Source organism: Diceros bicornis, chromosome 7 (assembly GCF_020826845.1).
Source record: "Diceros bicornis minor isolate mBicDic1 chromosome 7, mDicBic1.mat.cur, whole genome shotgun sequence".
Lineage (NCBI taxonomy): Eukaryota > Metazoa > Chordata > Mammalia > Perissodactyla > Rhinocerotidae > Diceros > Diceros bicornis.
Window position 1 is genome coordinate 6,903,326 of NC_080746.1, and position 18,185 is coordinate 6,921,510.

The following is an 18,185-nucleotide window of genomic DNA, read 5'->3' on the forward strand; positions in this document are numbered from 1 at the left end:
TTTTTATCTGTCACCACACATATGTGCCCCTTTACTCCCTTTGCCGTGCCCCCAACCCATTGGGTAACCACCAGTCTGTTCTCCTTATCTGCGTGTTTGCTTATCTTCCACATATGAGTAAAATCATACAGTGTTTGTCTTTCTCTCTGATATGCTTCCCCTAGCCCAATACCCCCGAATTCTATCCATTGTTGTGGCAAATGGCACAATTTTATCTTTTTTTATGGCTGAGTAGTATTCCATATATTTATCTGTCTATCTATATAGACAGATATATATACACACCATATCTTCTTTATCCATTCATTTGTTAATGGGCACTTGGGTTGCTTCCACATCTTTGCTATTGTGAGTAATGCTGCGATGAACATAGGGGTGCATATATCTTTTTGAATTATTCATTTCATGTTTTTTGGGTAAATACCCAGTAGTGGAATAGCTAGATCCATATGGTATTTCTATTTTTAATTTTTTGAGAAATCTCCATACTGTTTTCCATAGTGGCTGCACCAGTTTGCATTCCCACCAGCAGTGTATGAGGGTTGCCTTTTCTCCACATCCTGTCCAACACTTGTTATTTCTTGTGTTGTTAATTATAGCCATTCTGATGAGTGTGAGATGATATCACATTGTAGTTTTGATTTGCATGTCCCTAAAAATTAGTGATGTTGAACATCTTTTCATGTGCCTGTTGGCCATCTGTATATCTTCTTTGGAAAAATGTCTGTTCATATCCTCTGCCCATTTTTTTAATCAGGTTGTTCATTTTTTGTTGTTGTTGAGTTGTATGAGTTCTTTATATATTTTGGAAAGTAACCCCTTGTTGGATATATGGTTTGCAAATATTTTCTGCCAGTTGGTGGGTTGTCTTTTCATTTTGTTTATGGTTTCCTTTGCTGTGCTGAAACTTTTTGGTCTGATGTCGTCTCATTGATTTATTTTTTCTTTTGTTTCTCTTGCCTTGGGTAGAGATGGTATTCAAAATATACTACTAAGACTGATGTCAAAGCATGTACTGCCTATGTTTTCTTCTAAAACATATGGTTTCAGGTCTTACATTTAAATCCTTAATCCATTTTGAGTTAATTTTTGTGTATGGTGTAAGATAGCGGTCTAGTTTCATTCTTTTGCATGTGGCTGTCCATGCACATTTTCCCAGCACATTTATTGAAGAGACTTTTCTTTCTCCAGTGTGTGTTCTTGGCTCCTTTGTCAAAGATTAGCTGTCCATAGAAGTGTGGTGTTATTTCTGGGCTCTCATTTCTGTTCCATTTATCTGTGTGTGTGTTTTTGTGCCAATAGCATGCTGTTTTGATTACTATAGCTTTGTAGTATATTTTGAAGTCAAGGATTGTGATGCCTCCAACTCTGTTCTTTTTTCTCGGGATTGCTTTGGCTATTCAGGATCTTTTTGTTCCATATAAATTTTAGGATTCTTTGGTCTGTTTATGTGAAGAAGGTCATTGGGATTCTGATTGGGATTGCATTGAATCTGTAGATTGCTTTAGGTAAAATGGACTTTTTAACTATGTTTCTTCTTCCAATCCACAAGCACGGAATATCTTTCCATTTCTTTATGTCTTCTTCGTTTTCTTTCAATAATGTCTTATAGGTATTTTATTCTTTTGGTTGCAGTTGTAAATGGGATTGTATTCTTGAGTTCTCTTTCTGCTAGTTCATAATTAGTGTGTAGAAATGCAATTGATCTTTATATGTTGATTTTGTACCCTGCAACTTTACTGTATTTGTTAATTATTCCTAATAGTTTTTTGGTGGATTCTTTAGGATTTTCTATATATAGAATCATGTTATCTACAAATAGTGAGAGTTTTACTTCTTCCTTTCCAATTTGGATCCCTTGTATTTCTTTTTCTTGCCTAATTGCTCTGGCTAAAACTTCCAGTGCTATGTTGAATAAGAGTGGTGAAAGTGGGTATCTTTGGTTGCTGTTCTCAGAAGAATAGCTGTCAGTTTTTCACTCTTGAGTGTGTTGTTGGCTGTGTTTGTTGTTTATGGCCTTTATTATGTTGAGGCACTTTCCTTATATACTCCTTTTATTCAGAGTTTTTATCATAAATGGATGTGGGATCTTGTCAAATGCTTTCTCTCTGACTGTTGAGATGATCATGTGGTTTTTATTCTTCAATTTTTTAATGTGATGTATCACATTGATTGATTTGCACATGTAGAGCCATCCCTGCATCCCTAGAATAAATCCCACTTGATTGTAGTATATGATCCTTTTAATGTTATTAGTGTATTTGATGTGCTAGTATTTTACTCAGGATTTTTGCATCTATGTTATCTATGTGATATCGGCCTGTAATTTTCCTTCTTTGTGTTTTCTTTGTCTGGTTTTGATATCAGGATAACATTGCCCTTGTAAAATGAGTTATGAAGCACCCCCTTCTCTTCAGTTTTTTGGAAGAATTTCAGGAGGTAGGCATTAAATATTCTTTGAATGTTTGGTAGAATTCACCAGAGAAGCTGTCTGGTCCTGGACTTTTGTTTTTTGGGAGGTTTTTGATTACTGTTTCAATCTCTTTACTTGTGATTGGTCTGTTCAGGTTCTCTATTTCTTCTTGATTCTCTATTTCTTCTTGATTCCATTTTGTGAGATTGTATGATTCTAAGAATTTATCTATTTCTTCTGCGTTATCCAATTTTTAGGTCTATAGCTTTTTGTAATACTCTCTTATAATCCTTTGTAGTTCTGTGATGTCTGTTGTAATATCTCCTCTTTCATTTCTGATTTTGAGTCTTATTTCTTTTTTCTTAGTGAGTCTGGCTAGGGTTTGTCAGTTTTGTTTATCTTTTCGAAGAACCAGTTCTTAGTTTCATTGATCCTTTCTATTGTTTTTTTAGTCTCTATTGTGTTTATCTGTTCTGATTTTTATTTCCTTCTTTCTACTCACGTTGGGCCTTGTTTATTCTTCTTTTTCTGATTCTTTTAGATATAGTGTAAGATTGTTTATTTGAGATTTTTCTTCTTTGTTGAAGTAGGCCTGTATTGCTTTAAACTTGCCTCTTAGTAACCCGTAAGTTTTGATACGTCTGTTTTCATTTTCATTTGTCTCCAGGTGTCAAGATACTTCTTTTACATTTGACTTTCAACAGCTTGACTATCAAGCTGTTTTATTTTTGCTGATCTTCTTGAACTTGTAAATATGTATCTTTCAACAAATTTGTAATGTTTACAGGAATTATTTGTTCAAATAGTTTTTTGTGTGCTGATATGTTTCTTCTCCATGGGTATGTATGGGTCTGTTCATATTTTTCAGTCTTTTCAAAAAATTTTAGATAGCAGTTCTGCAGATTAAATAATTTCTTTTTGCCTATTTTCAGATTGACTGACTCCGTCATCTCTATTCTGCTCTGAGACAAGCCAGTATTTTTTATTTTAGATTCTACATTTTTCAGTTTTAAAATTTTTGTTTCGTCTTTTTAGATAGTTTACATTTTTCATCGAGGGATTTCTGTCTTCCCATTGGTCTCAATGTCTAATGCAGCATGTATCTGTGTTAATGTCTTTGAAGTTCAATGTCTGTTTCATCTCATAATTGGCATTTCTTGATTGTCTTTTCCTTTGGGAATTGCTCATCTTTTACTGTTCTGGTATGTCTAGTAATTTTACATTGTGTCATGGACATCTTGAATATTATGGTGAGACTAACTCCTATGGAAATCCTCTGGAGAATGTTGGCTTTTTTGTCTTATCAGGCATCAGCCTTGTTGGGTTCAGATTGAAGTTTCTATCTGGACTTTTTTAGGTGGTGGTTTCAGTTCATTTTCATAGCTTTTGCTCTTATCTTTGTTGGGGTTTTGCATGCACTGTCTGCTCTCAAAGGATACTTTTCCTGGTTTCTCTGGCTGGAAGGTTGGAGTTCTCCAAAAGTTTTGGCCTCTTTTACTGCATGCAGTTTTTTCTGACTGGAGCTGTCAGGTCTAAGTAGTGAGAGAAAAAGGTAACTAGGATTATCCCCACAATCTTGACTCAACAGAGTCCTCTTTTATTTTTTCTCTATTCAGAAGAATGGGTTTTCACTCAGGGTCTTATGTGCTTGTGTTATAGCTGAAGTGTTGCTCTCAGGTCTGTCTTTGGGCTGGGTTAGAAGAGAAAAAAGAAAGAAAGAAGGAAAAGAAAACCTCTCACCTTTTTGCCCAACATTCAAGGGACATTTTTCAAGTCCTCTGGCCAGAAAGTTGGACTTCCCTAAGAGTTTTGCTGTACATGCCTTTTACTCATGTCCTTATTCAGCCTGTCCTTGGGTCAATTCCAGGAGGTAATAGAGGGGGAAAAAAATCAGGAAGCAGATTGCCACTGTATTAGTCATTCTTCAAGTTTTGACTTTGCTCCGCAATCTACCTGTTCTCAGTAAAATTTTTAGAGTTCTCAGGTAGTTGTATGTTTTTATTTTATTTCATTTTGTTCTCTATAGATATTTTATTGGAAACAGTGGAAGAGTCTAGAAGCCTGACATTCTTTTATTGAAATAAATTTTACTGGATATGGAATTCTATGTTGGCAGTTGGTTTCAAACACAATTGAAAGAACTCAATCCAAGTATTCTGACTTGCTCATATTTATTCCTGTGAATGTAATGTGTGCTTTTTTTTTTTCATCTGGCTACTATTAAGATTTTCTCTTTATTAGTGGTTTTTAGCCATCTGATTATGATATGCCTGGTGTGATTTTCTAAGCGTTTATCATACTTCCCGATATATTTTATTTTCTGGATCAGTGTGTTTATAATTTTCAAGAAATTTGGAAACTTTTTACCCATTATTTTTTCAAATGTTTTTTCTATTCTTCTTTTCTTTTTTAATTACCTCTCTCGTCTTTCCTGAGGGGGCAGAGCATTTTCCTTTTTTTTTTTTTGCCTTCAGTTAACACATATGTTAAATGGCTTAACATGTCCCTGATAATTTTCTCGTCTTTTTCTCTCAAACACACACACATACAAACTAAAACCAAAAAAAAATTTTTTTTGCATACTTTTTCTTGCTATTTCTTCTAGTTCACTGATCTTTTTTTCCTGCCATGTCTAGTACGCTATTAGGTAATTTTTTGTTACAGATATATTTTTCATCAATAGTCGTTCCACTAATTTTTTTTTCATTTTTCATTTCTTTCTTTATTATGTTTTCTTTTCCATCTTTGAGTACACTAGCATATTTACAAAGTATTTCTACATTTTTTTTCTGCTAGTTCCATTACTTTTGTTATTTCTAAGTCTGTTTCTAGTTAGTGAATTTTATCCTGGTTATACTGTTTTGGCTAGATTGGTTGGACTTCTCTCATATATGTGGAGATTAGAAATAGCAAAGTATTTCAGGTTAATTTGTATATAAATATTTCCATTTACTTCTAGTAGTTTCCTCCTTTCTGAGAGTTTCTCTTTAAGGACCAGTCACATGGCAGCTTGGAAATGTGACGTCTGTTTCTCCTTCCCAGAATACTGCTGCCCTCTGTTTGGACTGTAGTACTCCTTGCTGTGGTTTGGAAATGCTTTCAGGTCAACAGTTTGGCTGAATATGGAGTTCACCTTATGTAATTTGTTTCTCTTACGGATCATAGCCTGTCGTGTCTTTTCTGTATGGTCGAACTTCAGTGCTTAAAACAGTGGTTTATACATTTTATCCAGCTTTTCTGGTTGTTTTAGTCTGCTGCTAGATTTTAGTCTAGTCTTGGCAGGTGTCAAAAGTCTCTTGGGTGTTTTTGATGTCTATGTTAACTGGGATCATAAAATAATTTAGAAAACAGTCTTCTTTTTCTGTTCTTTGGAATACTATTCTTTCCTCATTCTTAGTTGTTTTCACTGTTATCTTAACTATTCCAGATAAATGTAGAACCAGCTTAAGTTCCATAAAAATTTCTCTTGACATTTTTTGTTAAATTTTTTTAAAGAGGAGTATTCTTTTTTTTTTTTTTTGAGGAAGATTGGCCCCGAGCTAACATCTGTTGCCAATCTTCCTCCTTTTTTTCCTCCCCAAAGCCCCAGTAGATAGTTGTCTGTCATAGTTGTACATCTTTCTAGTTGCTTTATGTGGGACGCCACCGCAGCATGGCTTGATGAGCGGTGCATAGGTCTGCACCCAGGATCTGAACTGGTGAACCCTGGGCCACCAAAGCGGAGCGCGCAAACTTAACTGCTACATCACTGGGCCGGCCCCTTTGTTAATTTTTAACTGAAGTTTAATATACACACACATTCACACTTCTTTCACATACTGTAGTAATGACTGGATTTATTCATGTTGTTTAGTGTGTTGATAAATACATTTCTTTCAAGGACAGCATTTCATTACATAAATATAGCATAATTTATTCAGCCATTCCTCTGTTCATGCATATTTGTGTTCACATTTTCTATTGATTATAAATAAGCTCCTATGAATGTTTATGTACACGTGTTTGGTGCACATATGGAAAAATTTTTTGGATCTGTATTTGGGAGTGTAGTTGCAGGATCATGGGGTAGTTATATGTTTAGTTTAGTAGGAATTATCAAACAATTTTCCAAAGTGGTTATACTATTTTACATTCCAACCAGCAATATATGAGAGTTTCATTGCTCCAAATTTTTGCCAACATAGGTATTTTAATTTTTAAAAACGTTTTTGGCTTTTTGGAGAGTATGCAGTGTTATCCCGTTGAGGTTTTATTTTGCATTTCCTTGATGTGAATGACATTAAGCATCTACAGTTATTGGCCATTTGGTATCCTCTTTTATGAAGTATTTTTTCAGATTTTTTGCCATTTTAAAAATTGGATTGTCAGTTTTTATTGTAAGGAATTCTTTATATATGCTGGGTCTGACTTCTTTGTTTTCAGTTTTGATGCAGTTGAATTTAGTAATTTTTTCTCTTATGAGTAGTGCTTTTTTGTTTTCTGTTTAAGGCATCTTTATTTACCTTAGACTTAGTCTTCTGTATTTTTAGAAGCTTTATTAATTTTCACATTTAGTAAATTTCCATCTTGAATGACTTTTTCTGTATTGTTTAAGAGAAGGTTTAAGGTTTTTTTCCTGTTTTGTGTTCTGTAAAAAACTGCACCAATATAATTTGACAGTATTCTTATTTTGAATTGCATTGGTACCTTTGTTGTAAGTCAAGTTTTGCTGTATATTTTCGGGCCTTTTCTGGACTTTCTGTTATATTTCATTAATTTGCTTACTTATCCTTACTCCAGTACCACACTGTCTTAAATTACTGTTGCTTTATAGTAAGTCTTGAAATCAGGAGGTGTGAGGCCTGGAACTTCCAGGTTTATAATTTTAATGGCATGCTATTAAATATCTTGATATATTATATGTCAGACAAATATTACTAGCTTTAACTTAAAGAGTGCTCTTTTCTCTGAAAAATCTAAAAATATAGAATATAAGACTGAAGTATATTATATAAAATAATTTCAGTGCCCACTAAAGATGTGAAATTTTGTTCAACTCTTTTCCCTATTTAATTATAAAAAAAAGATGAAGAAGTAATCCTATCAGATTGACAAAGATAAAGATTGATAATACTTAGTGTTTGTGAGGTTGTGAGAAAATAGGCAGTCATATACATCGTTGGTGGCAGTGTAAATTGGATCAGCCTTTCTGGAGGATTATTAAGCAATGGGCATCAAAATATTTTTAGTCATAAAAATAGAACTGTTAAAATGAAGAATTTTATTTTGGTAACTACAGACTTTCATAGATATTGTATTTTGCTAGGAGAATTAAAAAAATGAGAGATAAAAGTGTTGATTTGCTTTTCTAGGGTAATTAACAATACTAGGTTTCTTTGTGCCTTTTCCTTGAATGGTACTAAATTTTAGTGTTGTAATGGGGGTTGGGGATGTCAGATATTAATAAAATATGTCCATATATCACTCCGTTGGATCTTGCTCAAGGAAGTTATCTTCTTGATGAATGGAAAAGACTTTGATTTAGAGAACAAGGCAAGGCAATTTGTAATCAAATATGAATAAAAATATAATAAAATGCTCCAACTTGCTGTTTATAGGGTTAGTCCTATGGAATATTAATAAAACAAAATATCAGCATTTGGCTAAGTTATTGGTGTAAGCTTAAATGGAGTTGGTAGATTTGAATGGCATTTTGAAGATAGGGATATATATATACACACACACACATATATATATACATACACACATATATATATATATACACACACACACACACCCCTATATACCTATATATATATATGGGTAATGAACGTATTAAATTACACAGTGAAAACAAGAAGTACAAATCGAATGTAGGGAAGAGTTATGAGATAAAAGTAGTTAATAATCTATTTATTCCCTCAAACTTTTTGGAGCACATCCTTTGTGCCTGATCTTTGTGATTCAAAGATAACCTTTTAGGAAGTTAGTTTATTGCTAGAGATAGATACATAGAGAATTTAAATGTAAATGGTGTGCACTTTTATGAAGGTTTGTATGTTACATTGCCTTCTGTTCTCTCTTTTATTTTCTTTTAGTGAATAGTGATGTTTCTGTAAAGTTGAATATCAATTCTGTTTTGGAAGCATAATTAAGTGATGATTATAACATGAATAAATTAAGAAAATTGTGTATTTTTTGTGAATGAATGTCACTTAATATTTTCTAAAAGAGAACTTTCTTAATCTTTGATTTACAGCAACAGAGTAAAATGATTTAAACTATGTGCTTTCAGTAGAAATTTAAGAAAATGTATTTTATTTAAAAAAGCCTTAGTTCATCAAACACAATAACAGTACTATATTTTCCTTTTAATTCTATTTTCTGAATCTTAAAAGAATAAATGATACCACTTTTTATGTCAAAGTGTATTGTATTTATTCATTACAGAAATATACCGAGTGGCCTGGATGTCTTAGAACTTTTCTGGACTACGGGAAAATATTGCTGGACAAAAATATTTTCTTGAGTCCTCTAAGGTTTCAAATGAACCATTGTTTGGTTCATTTGCCTAATTATTACCGTTTTGTCTTTTTAGGCAGAGGTTTTCCTGTCAGACCCCTTTGTATAGCCTGTGAATTTACCTTTGGGTCATGTTTCCACCTACAGTCCAGTCAGTTGTGACTGCAGAGGTGTGTGGTCCATCAAGTGTCTCCCTCATGTGGACTATAGGCTAGGCAGCTTTCCTCATTTTCTCCTTAGATGTGTGTTAGGGACCATGGCCTATCTAGCATGGAGAGCTTATTGTCAAAAGACAGTTAATATTTTAAATTTCAGTCTACCGAATAAAGTCATCAACATTTACTAACTGGGTCCAGTGTACCCTTTTTTGTTCTTTTATGTTTTGAAGTCAATTTATGAATAATTTTATAGAATAAATAGTGGAAAACCACTTGATTAGAAATTTTAATAAGAATTTAAGCACAGCAAATCTCCAGACCTCTTTATGTCAAGTAAATTTTGGTGCACAGACATCATAAAAGATAAAAGAATATTGTGACACATTATTTTAGCAAAACAAGGTGAACCAGGTTATTGTTGCAAAATATTGTGTGATAAAGTCCTTTTGGTTGAATGACTAACTGGAGGAAAATACCGTATTTTTTTGTCCTTAGAAATGTATTGTTCACTCATAATTCTTGTTCTACAGTATTCATCTAGGATATTATCATCAATCTGAGATGTCATTTACTTAATCAATTTCACCACCATTATTAGATTCTAGAGTGCTGCTGTCTCTTTGCCTCCATCCTTTGATGTGTGTATCATTGTAAAGTATCTTTCTCTGTCAGTTTTCTCCTCTTATCTATTTATGGATGAAAAATTAAAAATATGAAATTCTCAAATATATTTAATGAAAGAGAAATGCTGACTACAAAGATTGTGTCTCCAAGCTTTTTAAGTACCTTCTTGAAAGATGATGCACAATCTGGGCAACACAACCTAAAAACTGGAGGATGATCTGTTTCACTGTTGCATCAGCATTGTGGGTCAGAGGTTGAAGCCTTCAGCTTATTGACCGCCTTGTTGTGCACGTAACGTTTTACTGGAACGTGGCCATGTTCAGTCATTTGTGTGTGGCTGCTCTTGTGCTATAATAGCAGAGTGGAGTTGTGGCAGAGACAGTGTGGTCCACAAGCTGAAAATATTTACCGTCTGTCCATTTAAGAGAAAGTTTGCCAACCCCTGTTCTAGGTGATTCTCTCATTTTCCTTTTTTAAAAAAATATTATTTTTTTATTTTAGTCTTTTCTCTAGCGTGGTAGAGAAAGGTGGGTTCATTGATGAATGATGATGAACAGTGATAAAATGATACCTAGGATTATGAAATAACTGTGTGCTTTAAGATAGAGGAAGAGGAAAAATAAGACCAAGATTCTCTCTTAGATTTATAAAAAGGTCCAGTGGATCTATGTGGTAATTGCAAGATAGAATGAGTTCCATTTCATTACTAAAGAATATAGGAATTTTCCTTTTTTCTTCGGAAGACCTCTAAGAAGGAATAAAAAGACTTCTCAGAGTGATTGATTGTGAAATATCTACTCTTATAAATAAACTTGCTAAGTTTATTATTAACTATAGCAAGTTTATTGTTTAACTATGCTAAGGACAAAAACCTCAAAAACAAAAGTTGGGTCCAGTGGACCCTGATGATATATTTTCAAGGGTTAATTCTTGTAAGTTCATACATTGTTACCTCATATCTTTGAAAGTCATGGTTTTTAACATTTATTTAAACTGTCTTGGCTACTTTTTAATAAGAAAACTTTTTAAAAAGTTCAGTTGATACTGTGAATCTCCTTTTTTTTTATTGAGGCATAGTTGACGTACAATACTATATTAATAGTTTCAACATAATATCATGATTCGATATTTGTATTAATTGCAAAATGATCACCACAAAAAGTGTAGTTAACATACATCACCATGCATAGTTATATAACTTTTTTTTTTCTTGTGCTGAGAACTTTAAGATCTACTCTTAGGAACTTTCAAATGTGCAGTACAGTATTATTAATATAGTTGCTATGCTGTACATTACATCCCCACGTCTTGTTTATTTTATAACTGGAAGTTTGCACCTTTTGACCTCCTTCACCCATCTCCACCCCCCACCGCACAACCACCAATCTGTTCTCTGTATCTATGAGATTAGTTTTTTGGTTCTTTGTTTTTAGGATTCCATATATAAGTGAGGTTATACAGTATTTGTCTTTCTCTGTCTATTTCACTTAGCATAATGTCCTCAAGGTCAGTCCATGTGGTCACAATGGCAAGATTTTATTCTTTTTTATGGCTGAATAGTATTCCACTATATATATATACATATATATGTATATGTACATACCACATTTTCTTTGTGACTCTCCTCTTAACTCAATTTAATTGCTCATCTCATATTATTCTTCTCTATTGCATTGTGTGGCATTGGCTATAATAATTAAAATTTTCTGTTACAAATCATAGATAATATAACATAAATTTGTTTTTTAAGATAGATATTTGGATTTACTGTTTATTTTGTCCAGAGTGTGAAGAGCCTTTTGATTTTCCAGTTTTGTTTTTAAAGTGATGCAGCTGAATGTGTCACTAAAGTTAAAAAATCATCGCTATGAAAACTATGGCAGACTAAGGACATAGATGTCAGTTTCAAATTTTGGTGTGAGAAGTGCACATTGTGATCTTCGAATTATGTTCATATTACCATTTTAACTTTATTAATCATTGTAACCAAGGTTGTTTTAGTCCAGCAACTCCCCAGGGAGATTTTAGTTTTGTGCTGAGACACATACTGTAATAGCTGATTTTGAATTTTGATTATAAGAGCATTAAAATTCTTATTTTCACAGAAAATTTTTCCTTATACAGTAAAGTTAAATATTTAAATTAGGTGAATTTTTTTCCTTATTCTTAATAATTAAAACTCAAGTAAGTTATAATTTTAAGATATTATTAAATCAATACGTATTGCTGTTGGTGCAGAGTCAGCAGAACCACTAAAATTAACTATAATCTGCTTTTAAAAATGTATTTGTAGTAAAGGAATAGTCATAAATCTTTTATCTGTATTTTTTTTAAGGCAAGAGGAGCAGATGTTCCAGAGATTCCTGGAGACCTTACTCTTAAGACATGTGGCAGTACAGCCAGTATGAAGGTTAAACATGTGAAAAAGTAAGTGTACTTTTACAGTAGGTTTTAAATGAATTCCTATAAATGGAAATTAGTTCTTTAATTCTCTTAAAACTTTTATTTAGATTTCTTAGAAATACTAAATAAGCTCTTACTGTTCATACGTTAAATTATACTGTTAAGCCTTGAATTATGCCTTAACAATTAGTGGAATAGATCTGAAGATAGTCTACTTGTCTAAAACTATATTTTAATTTTATTCTTGCACCAACTTTATGTCATTGTCTATTAGGTTGCATTTGTTCAACAGGAGCAAGCCAAGTGTGTCTTTCCTGGTACCTTTAGTATTTGCTTTCATTCATTTAGAAAAATCGACTTTGTTGTTTGAGTTATAAGATGGCTATATCTCATCTTTGCCTTTGAGATAGCCTGAAATGGATGCCAGTAGGTGACTTCTAAGTGAGATATTGGAAGGTATTCGTTTCAGTTTCAAACAGAAAAACCATCCTTTTACCTGGTAGAGGGTTAGATAGCTAGATAGATAGCTATGTTTTCATTTTAAGTAGAGAAAAGACAAGGTTAAAAATGTTCATTCTGCATCCAGACCCACCAATCCAGGACTGATGGGCTGTGACAACATTCACAGGTAAAATCTGGTTTTGTATTTTGCGGTGGGAATGCTGCTTCTGGTTAGAAGCTGGCCATTCATAGTTTCCATAACATTCACTGAAAACACAGTTTCTCTATGGTCATTGACTTGGTTCAAGATTAGGAGAGTATAGTGATGCTTTTGAATTTTTTTTTTGGTTTTGACCTGTGCACTAGATGTAATTTTCCTTTGATTCAGTGTATTTCTGAAAAGGTTTGTGTGGATATATGTGTGCTCATGCGCATGTGCTTATTAAATAGTTTTGCTTGCATGAGCTCTTAAACTCATTTTATTTTCTCCTTAGGCTTAGTAATTTTGACTATTCCAGTACCTTGTATCTCACTTATTGATTTCATGTACTTCAGGTTACCCTTCACTAAAGGTCACTTTCCGAAGATGGCTGAATGTGCACATTTCCATTACGAGAATGTTGAGTTTGGCAGCATACAGGTATATGTAATATTTCCTACATACTAAATTAATCTATATCTATATCTATATATCTGACAAGTGACACATAAGTAGTTTTTTCTATTGATATCTTTTTGGTTGATGTGAAAACTTTTGTGCTTTTCTGTTGACTAATACTTGATGCCTGATGGACGCCTGTTTCAAGTGGAGACAGAATAATAGAATCAGTGTAAATCTCAGAATTCCTATCAGATTTCTAAACAGCATTTGCCACTGGTTTATAGCATGAACTGTTCTAGTTGTTACCTGACTCTTGTGTTGGGTAGTAGTTGTGATGGATAAATCAGAGTTGGGGTGAAGTGAAGTAAGGACTGGTGGGAGAAGTGCTCATGGAATTTTTTTTCAATATTTTTTTGTTATTGTGAAGTGGATAGTGTGTGTGTGCATATATGTGTATAAAACATATTCATGTATAAATATACATTATATACATGTATATGTACATTTTAAAGCCTAGGTTAAGAGAGAGAAATTTCCTGTGTGTTCCTTGCCTTCCCTACCCCAGCGGTGACTTATACCATGACTTATATATTCGTTACCCTACTTTTTTTTATAGTTTTACTATCTGTATGCGTCCCTAATCAATATGGTGTTTAGGTTTGCCTGCTTTTAAACTTTATATAGTTAGAATTATTCTAATTAATTCAGCAAATATTTACTGAGCAAGTACTATGTACCAGGCACTGTTTTAGGTGCTTTGGTTATATTACTGAGCAACACCAAAATCGAAGACCCATTCTTAAAGAGCATAGGCCAAGAAGATAAGAGCTATGGTAAAAAGTAGAGCAGGATAAGAAGGCTTAGGGGTGCTAGGGTAGGTTGAAATATTACACCAAGGTGGGCTTCATTATTGCGTGTGTTCTTTCTGGCGGCTTTCATTTAACATTGTGACGTTTATCCATGTAGATGTAAGCAGTTATAGTTGGTTCAGTTTGTTCACTGCAGTATATTAATTCATAGTATGCATACATTGCAAGTAATTTATCCATTGTTTTGTTTGTTTGGAATTTGGGTTGTTGTCAGTTTTGGGCTAAACAGTGTCTCTGTGAACCTGGTGTATATATGCAGGAGTTTCTCACGGTGTATGCCTGGGAGTGGAATTTTAGGATTATAGTGTGCCCACATGTCCAGCTTGATAAGTAAAGCCAAACTGCTTTTTAAAGTGATTGACTAATTCATGCTCTTTCAAGTAGTAAATAAGAGTTGTTCCACATCCTTGCCAGCCCTCGATTGTTTGATACTTGTTAATTTTTACTAATCTGATGGGGATATAATTCTCTCTCATTGTATTTTAATCGGCACTATCCTAATTTCTAATGCAGTTGAGCATCTTTTCAGATGTTTATTGGACATTTTAGATTCCTAGTTTTTAGAACTCTAGATCAAGTCATTTACTCTTTTTGTTTTATAGATTTGTTTGTATTTTTCTTAGTCATTCGTGTGAATGCTTGACATATTTTGGATGTTAGTCCTTTTATATTGCATCTAGTCCCTTATTGTTTTTTATGTGAGCTCAGAACACCTTGTCCTATGTTGTGGCATTTTTTTTTCACTCTCTTTGTGGTGCTTTCAGTGTACAGGCATTGTTTATTTTATTCTTTATTTTATGTATTTTATGTAGTTCTATGTATGTACAAACCTTCTGGTTTGTAGTTTTTCTGCCATAGTTAAGATGTTTTTCTCTGCTCTGAGGTTATTAAGATGTTGTCCTGTATTTTTTTCTAAAAGTTTCATAATTTTGACTTTAACATTCAGGTTACTTGGAATCGATATTTATGTATAGTGTGAAAAGTAGTGATGTTAAAAATTTTGAACCCCTAGTGTGATGACAGTCAGAATGGCTATTAACCACAGCACTGGACCTAAGTCCTGATGGCCTTCTCCTGGGCAAAGCATTACCTCTCTAGTTGTGTGGATCATTGGTGGTCCAGTATTTTGATATTTTAGCACTGTGTATCCACAGGTCTTTTTTGCAAGGAGTGCAATTTTATGACTAGCTGTATTAGAGTTCTCTAGTGAAACAGAACCAACTGTGTGTGTGTGTGTGTGTGTGTGTGTGTGTGTGTGTGTGTGTAGAGAGAGAGAGAAAGAGAGCAGTGAGATTTATTTTAAGGTATTAGCTCACATGATTGTGGAGATTGGTAAGTCTAAAATCTCAAGAGTAGGCTGAAGACCAGGGGCAGAGTTGATATTGCAGTTTGAGTCCAAGTGCAGTCTGTCTGCTAGCAGAGTTCCCTCTTCTTTGGGGGAGGTCAGTCTTTTTTTTCTATTAAGACCTTCACCTGATTGGATGAGGCCCACCCACACTGTGGAAGGTAATCTGCGTTACTCAGAGTCAATTGACTTAAATGCTAATCTTATCTAAAAGATGACTTCACAGAACCATTTGGAATAATGTTTGACCGAAAAGTGGCAAATAAAATTAACTATCATAGTCTACCCTTTGTCAACTTGGCACTCCTTAAACCATACTTAATCTCCAAATAAAGACAATAACAAGGTCATACTTCTGCCTAACATGATCAAGTATTTTTTATACAATCAAAAACATAGGAACCCTTTTCTCAGAAGAGGATGCAAAGTCTTTGGGTAATGTTTACTCTTCTTGATATCCTATAACTTAAATACTATGATGTAATGTTAAAAATACTTAAATACCGTGATATAAATCTTACATTACATAAGGCAATAAGAGAGAAGAAAAAAAGATATTTGCTACACACACACAGACACACAAACATATTCATAACAAAATAAGGAGGAAATAACTCATGGCAATTACAGTCCTCGTTTCTATAACTGGTCATGTGGTTGTAGCTGGTATTATAATTGCTTTCTTCCACAACTCATTCCGTATTCCCTTTGCCCTCAGCAAGAACCTCAGCTGGTGTGGTTCTTTGCCTGGTGAGGTGACCCAGATCTTCATTCTGAGTCTGGCCATTGATAGTCCCGAGTGAATTGGATTCTTATAATTTTCCATCGAGTTTAATGACAAGGTATAATGATACCAAGAGATGCTGTAAGAGATCTGTTATATTCCAGACGTACACTTCCTGCCTGCATTGTGGAGTAGCCATCCAGTTTCCCCTGGGTAGTCAGGATTGTCAACCCAGCCAACACCTTAACTCCTTTCTTTGCCTGTTGATTTAGAGGCACAAGGAGCCCACAGCGTCTGGGGGACAGTCTTAACTTCCAGGTCACTGGAATCATTGTGTGTTCTGGTGGAAACATTCCTCCCTTTGGAACTAAGATCTCTAGGCCAGCAGAGCATACGTTCATGGGGACAGAAAGCAAAAATTTTGCTAGTGAGTCACTGTGAGTAAGATTGAGTGATGCCACTCCTATTTCCACCCCTTGATGCCTGGTTCTCCAATCCGATTAGATTTAAAGACACCAGTGACTCCATTGCCAATAGTAAAGGGAGCACAAGTAGTCCATGCCATGATGGGGCAATAGAGATACACAAAATACCACCGAGGGATACTTGGAATCAAACACTTATAAGAGACAAGGTTCTGGGTAACCATATATATGATATCTTTGAACATCTTTGTCAAACTAATGAGATTTTCATTTCCCTAATGATTAGTGATGTTGAGCAGCTTTTCACATACTTATTGTCCATTTGTGTATCTACTTTGGAGAAATTTCTCTTCAAGTCCTTTGTCCATTTTTAAATTGGGTTATTTGTTTTGTTGTTGTTGTTGAGTTTTAGGACTTCTCTATATGAACTATTTGTGTCTTTTGATCTAAAGTGAGTCGTCTTCTAGATAGCATATAGTTTGATCATGTTTTTTTATCCATTCTACCCATTACTGTCTTTTGATTAGAGAGTTTAATCCATTCCATTTAAAGTAATTACTGATAAAGAAGGACTTCTGTCATTTTGCTATTTTCCATATGTAATATAGATTTCTTTTCCCTAATTTTTGCATTACTGTCTTCTTTTGCTTTCAGTTGATTTTTTGTAGTGAAATGTTTAAATTCTTTCTCATTTCCTTTTGTGTATATTCTATAGCTATTTTCTTTGTGGTTACCATGGGGATTACATTTAACATCCTAAAGTTATGACAGTCTGATTTGAATTTATATCAACTTCGCTTCAATAACATACAGAAACTCTGCTTCTTTACAGCTTGGTCCCCACCCCTTTCAGTTGTTGATGTCAAACAATTACATCTTCATACATTGTGTGCCCCAAAACCTGAATTAATAATCCTTTTAAATGTATTAGTCTCTTAAACTATATAGAAAACAAAATATGGAGTTACAAACTGAAGTGACAATACTAGCTTTTAGACTTTTAATTTAAAAAAAAAAGTATTAGTCTCTTAAATCACGTTGAAAACAAAAATGGGATTAGATGCCGTTGTTACAATAATACTAGCTTTTATAATTTTCCATGTATTTACCTTTATTGAGGTCTTTATTTCTTCATATGGCTTCTAATTACTGTCAAGTGTCCTTTCATTTCAGCTTGCAGGACTCCTTTTTACATTTCTTGCAGAGTAGGTATAATGATAATGAACTTCCTTAGCTTTTGTTTATCTGGGAATGTCTTAATTTATCTCTCATTTTTGAAGAATAGTTTTGCTAGATATAATATTCTTAGGTGACAGTTTTATTCTTTTAGTAATTTCATATATTGGGCTACTGCCTTCTGGCCGCCAAAGTTTCTGAAAAGAAATCTCCTAATAATCTTATTGAGGATCCTTTCTATGTGACTAGTTGCTTCTCTCTTACTGCTTTTAAGATTCCCTCGTTGGATTAGGCTTCTGAAAGTTTGATTATAATATGTCTTAGTATGGGTCTTTTTAAGTTCATTTTACTTGGAGTTCGTTGAGCTCCTTGGTTGCTGATATTCATGTCTTTAATCAAATTTGGGAAGCTTTCAGTCATTATTTCTTCAGATATTCTCTCTGCCTTTTTGTCTCTCAGTTCTCATTTTGGGACTCCCACACTGTTTATGAAATTGTGTCTCATA

At 33.8% G+C, this 18,185-nt stretch overlaps 1 protein-coding gene across 3 annotated transcripts in view; it reads left to right on the top strand.

The window, feature by feature from the left end:
- Positions 1-18,185, top strand: part of ARHGAP32 (Rho GTPase activating protein 32) — a 321,714-nt gene that overhangs the window by 155,131 nt on the left and 148,398 nt on the right. For all 3 annotated transcript variants that reach the window (XM_058544821.1, XM_058544819.1, XM_058544820.1), the window contains 2 exons: positions 12,032-12,123; positions 13,096-13,180. In XM_058544821.1, coding sequence (XP_058400804.1) covers positions 12,032-12,123; positions 13,096-13,180 — 177 coding nt within the window. The remainder of the gene's footprint in view (positions 1-12,031; positions 12,124-13,095; positions 13,181-18,185) is intronic.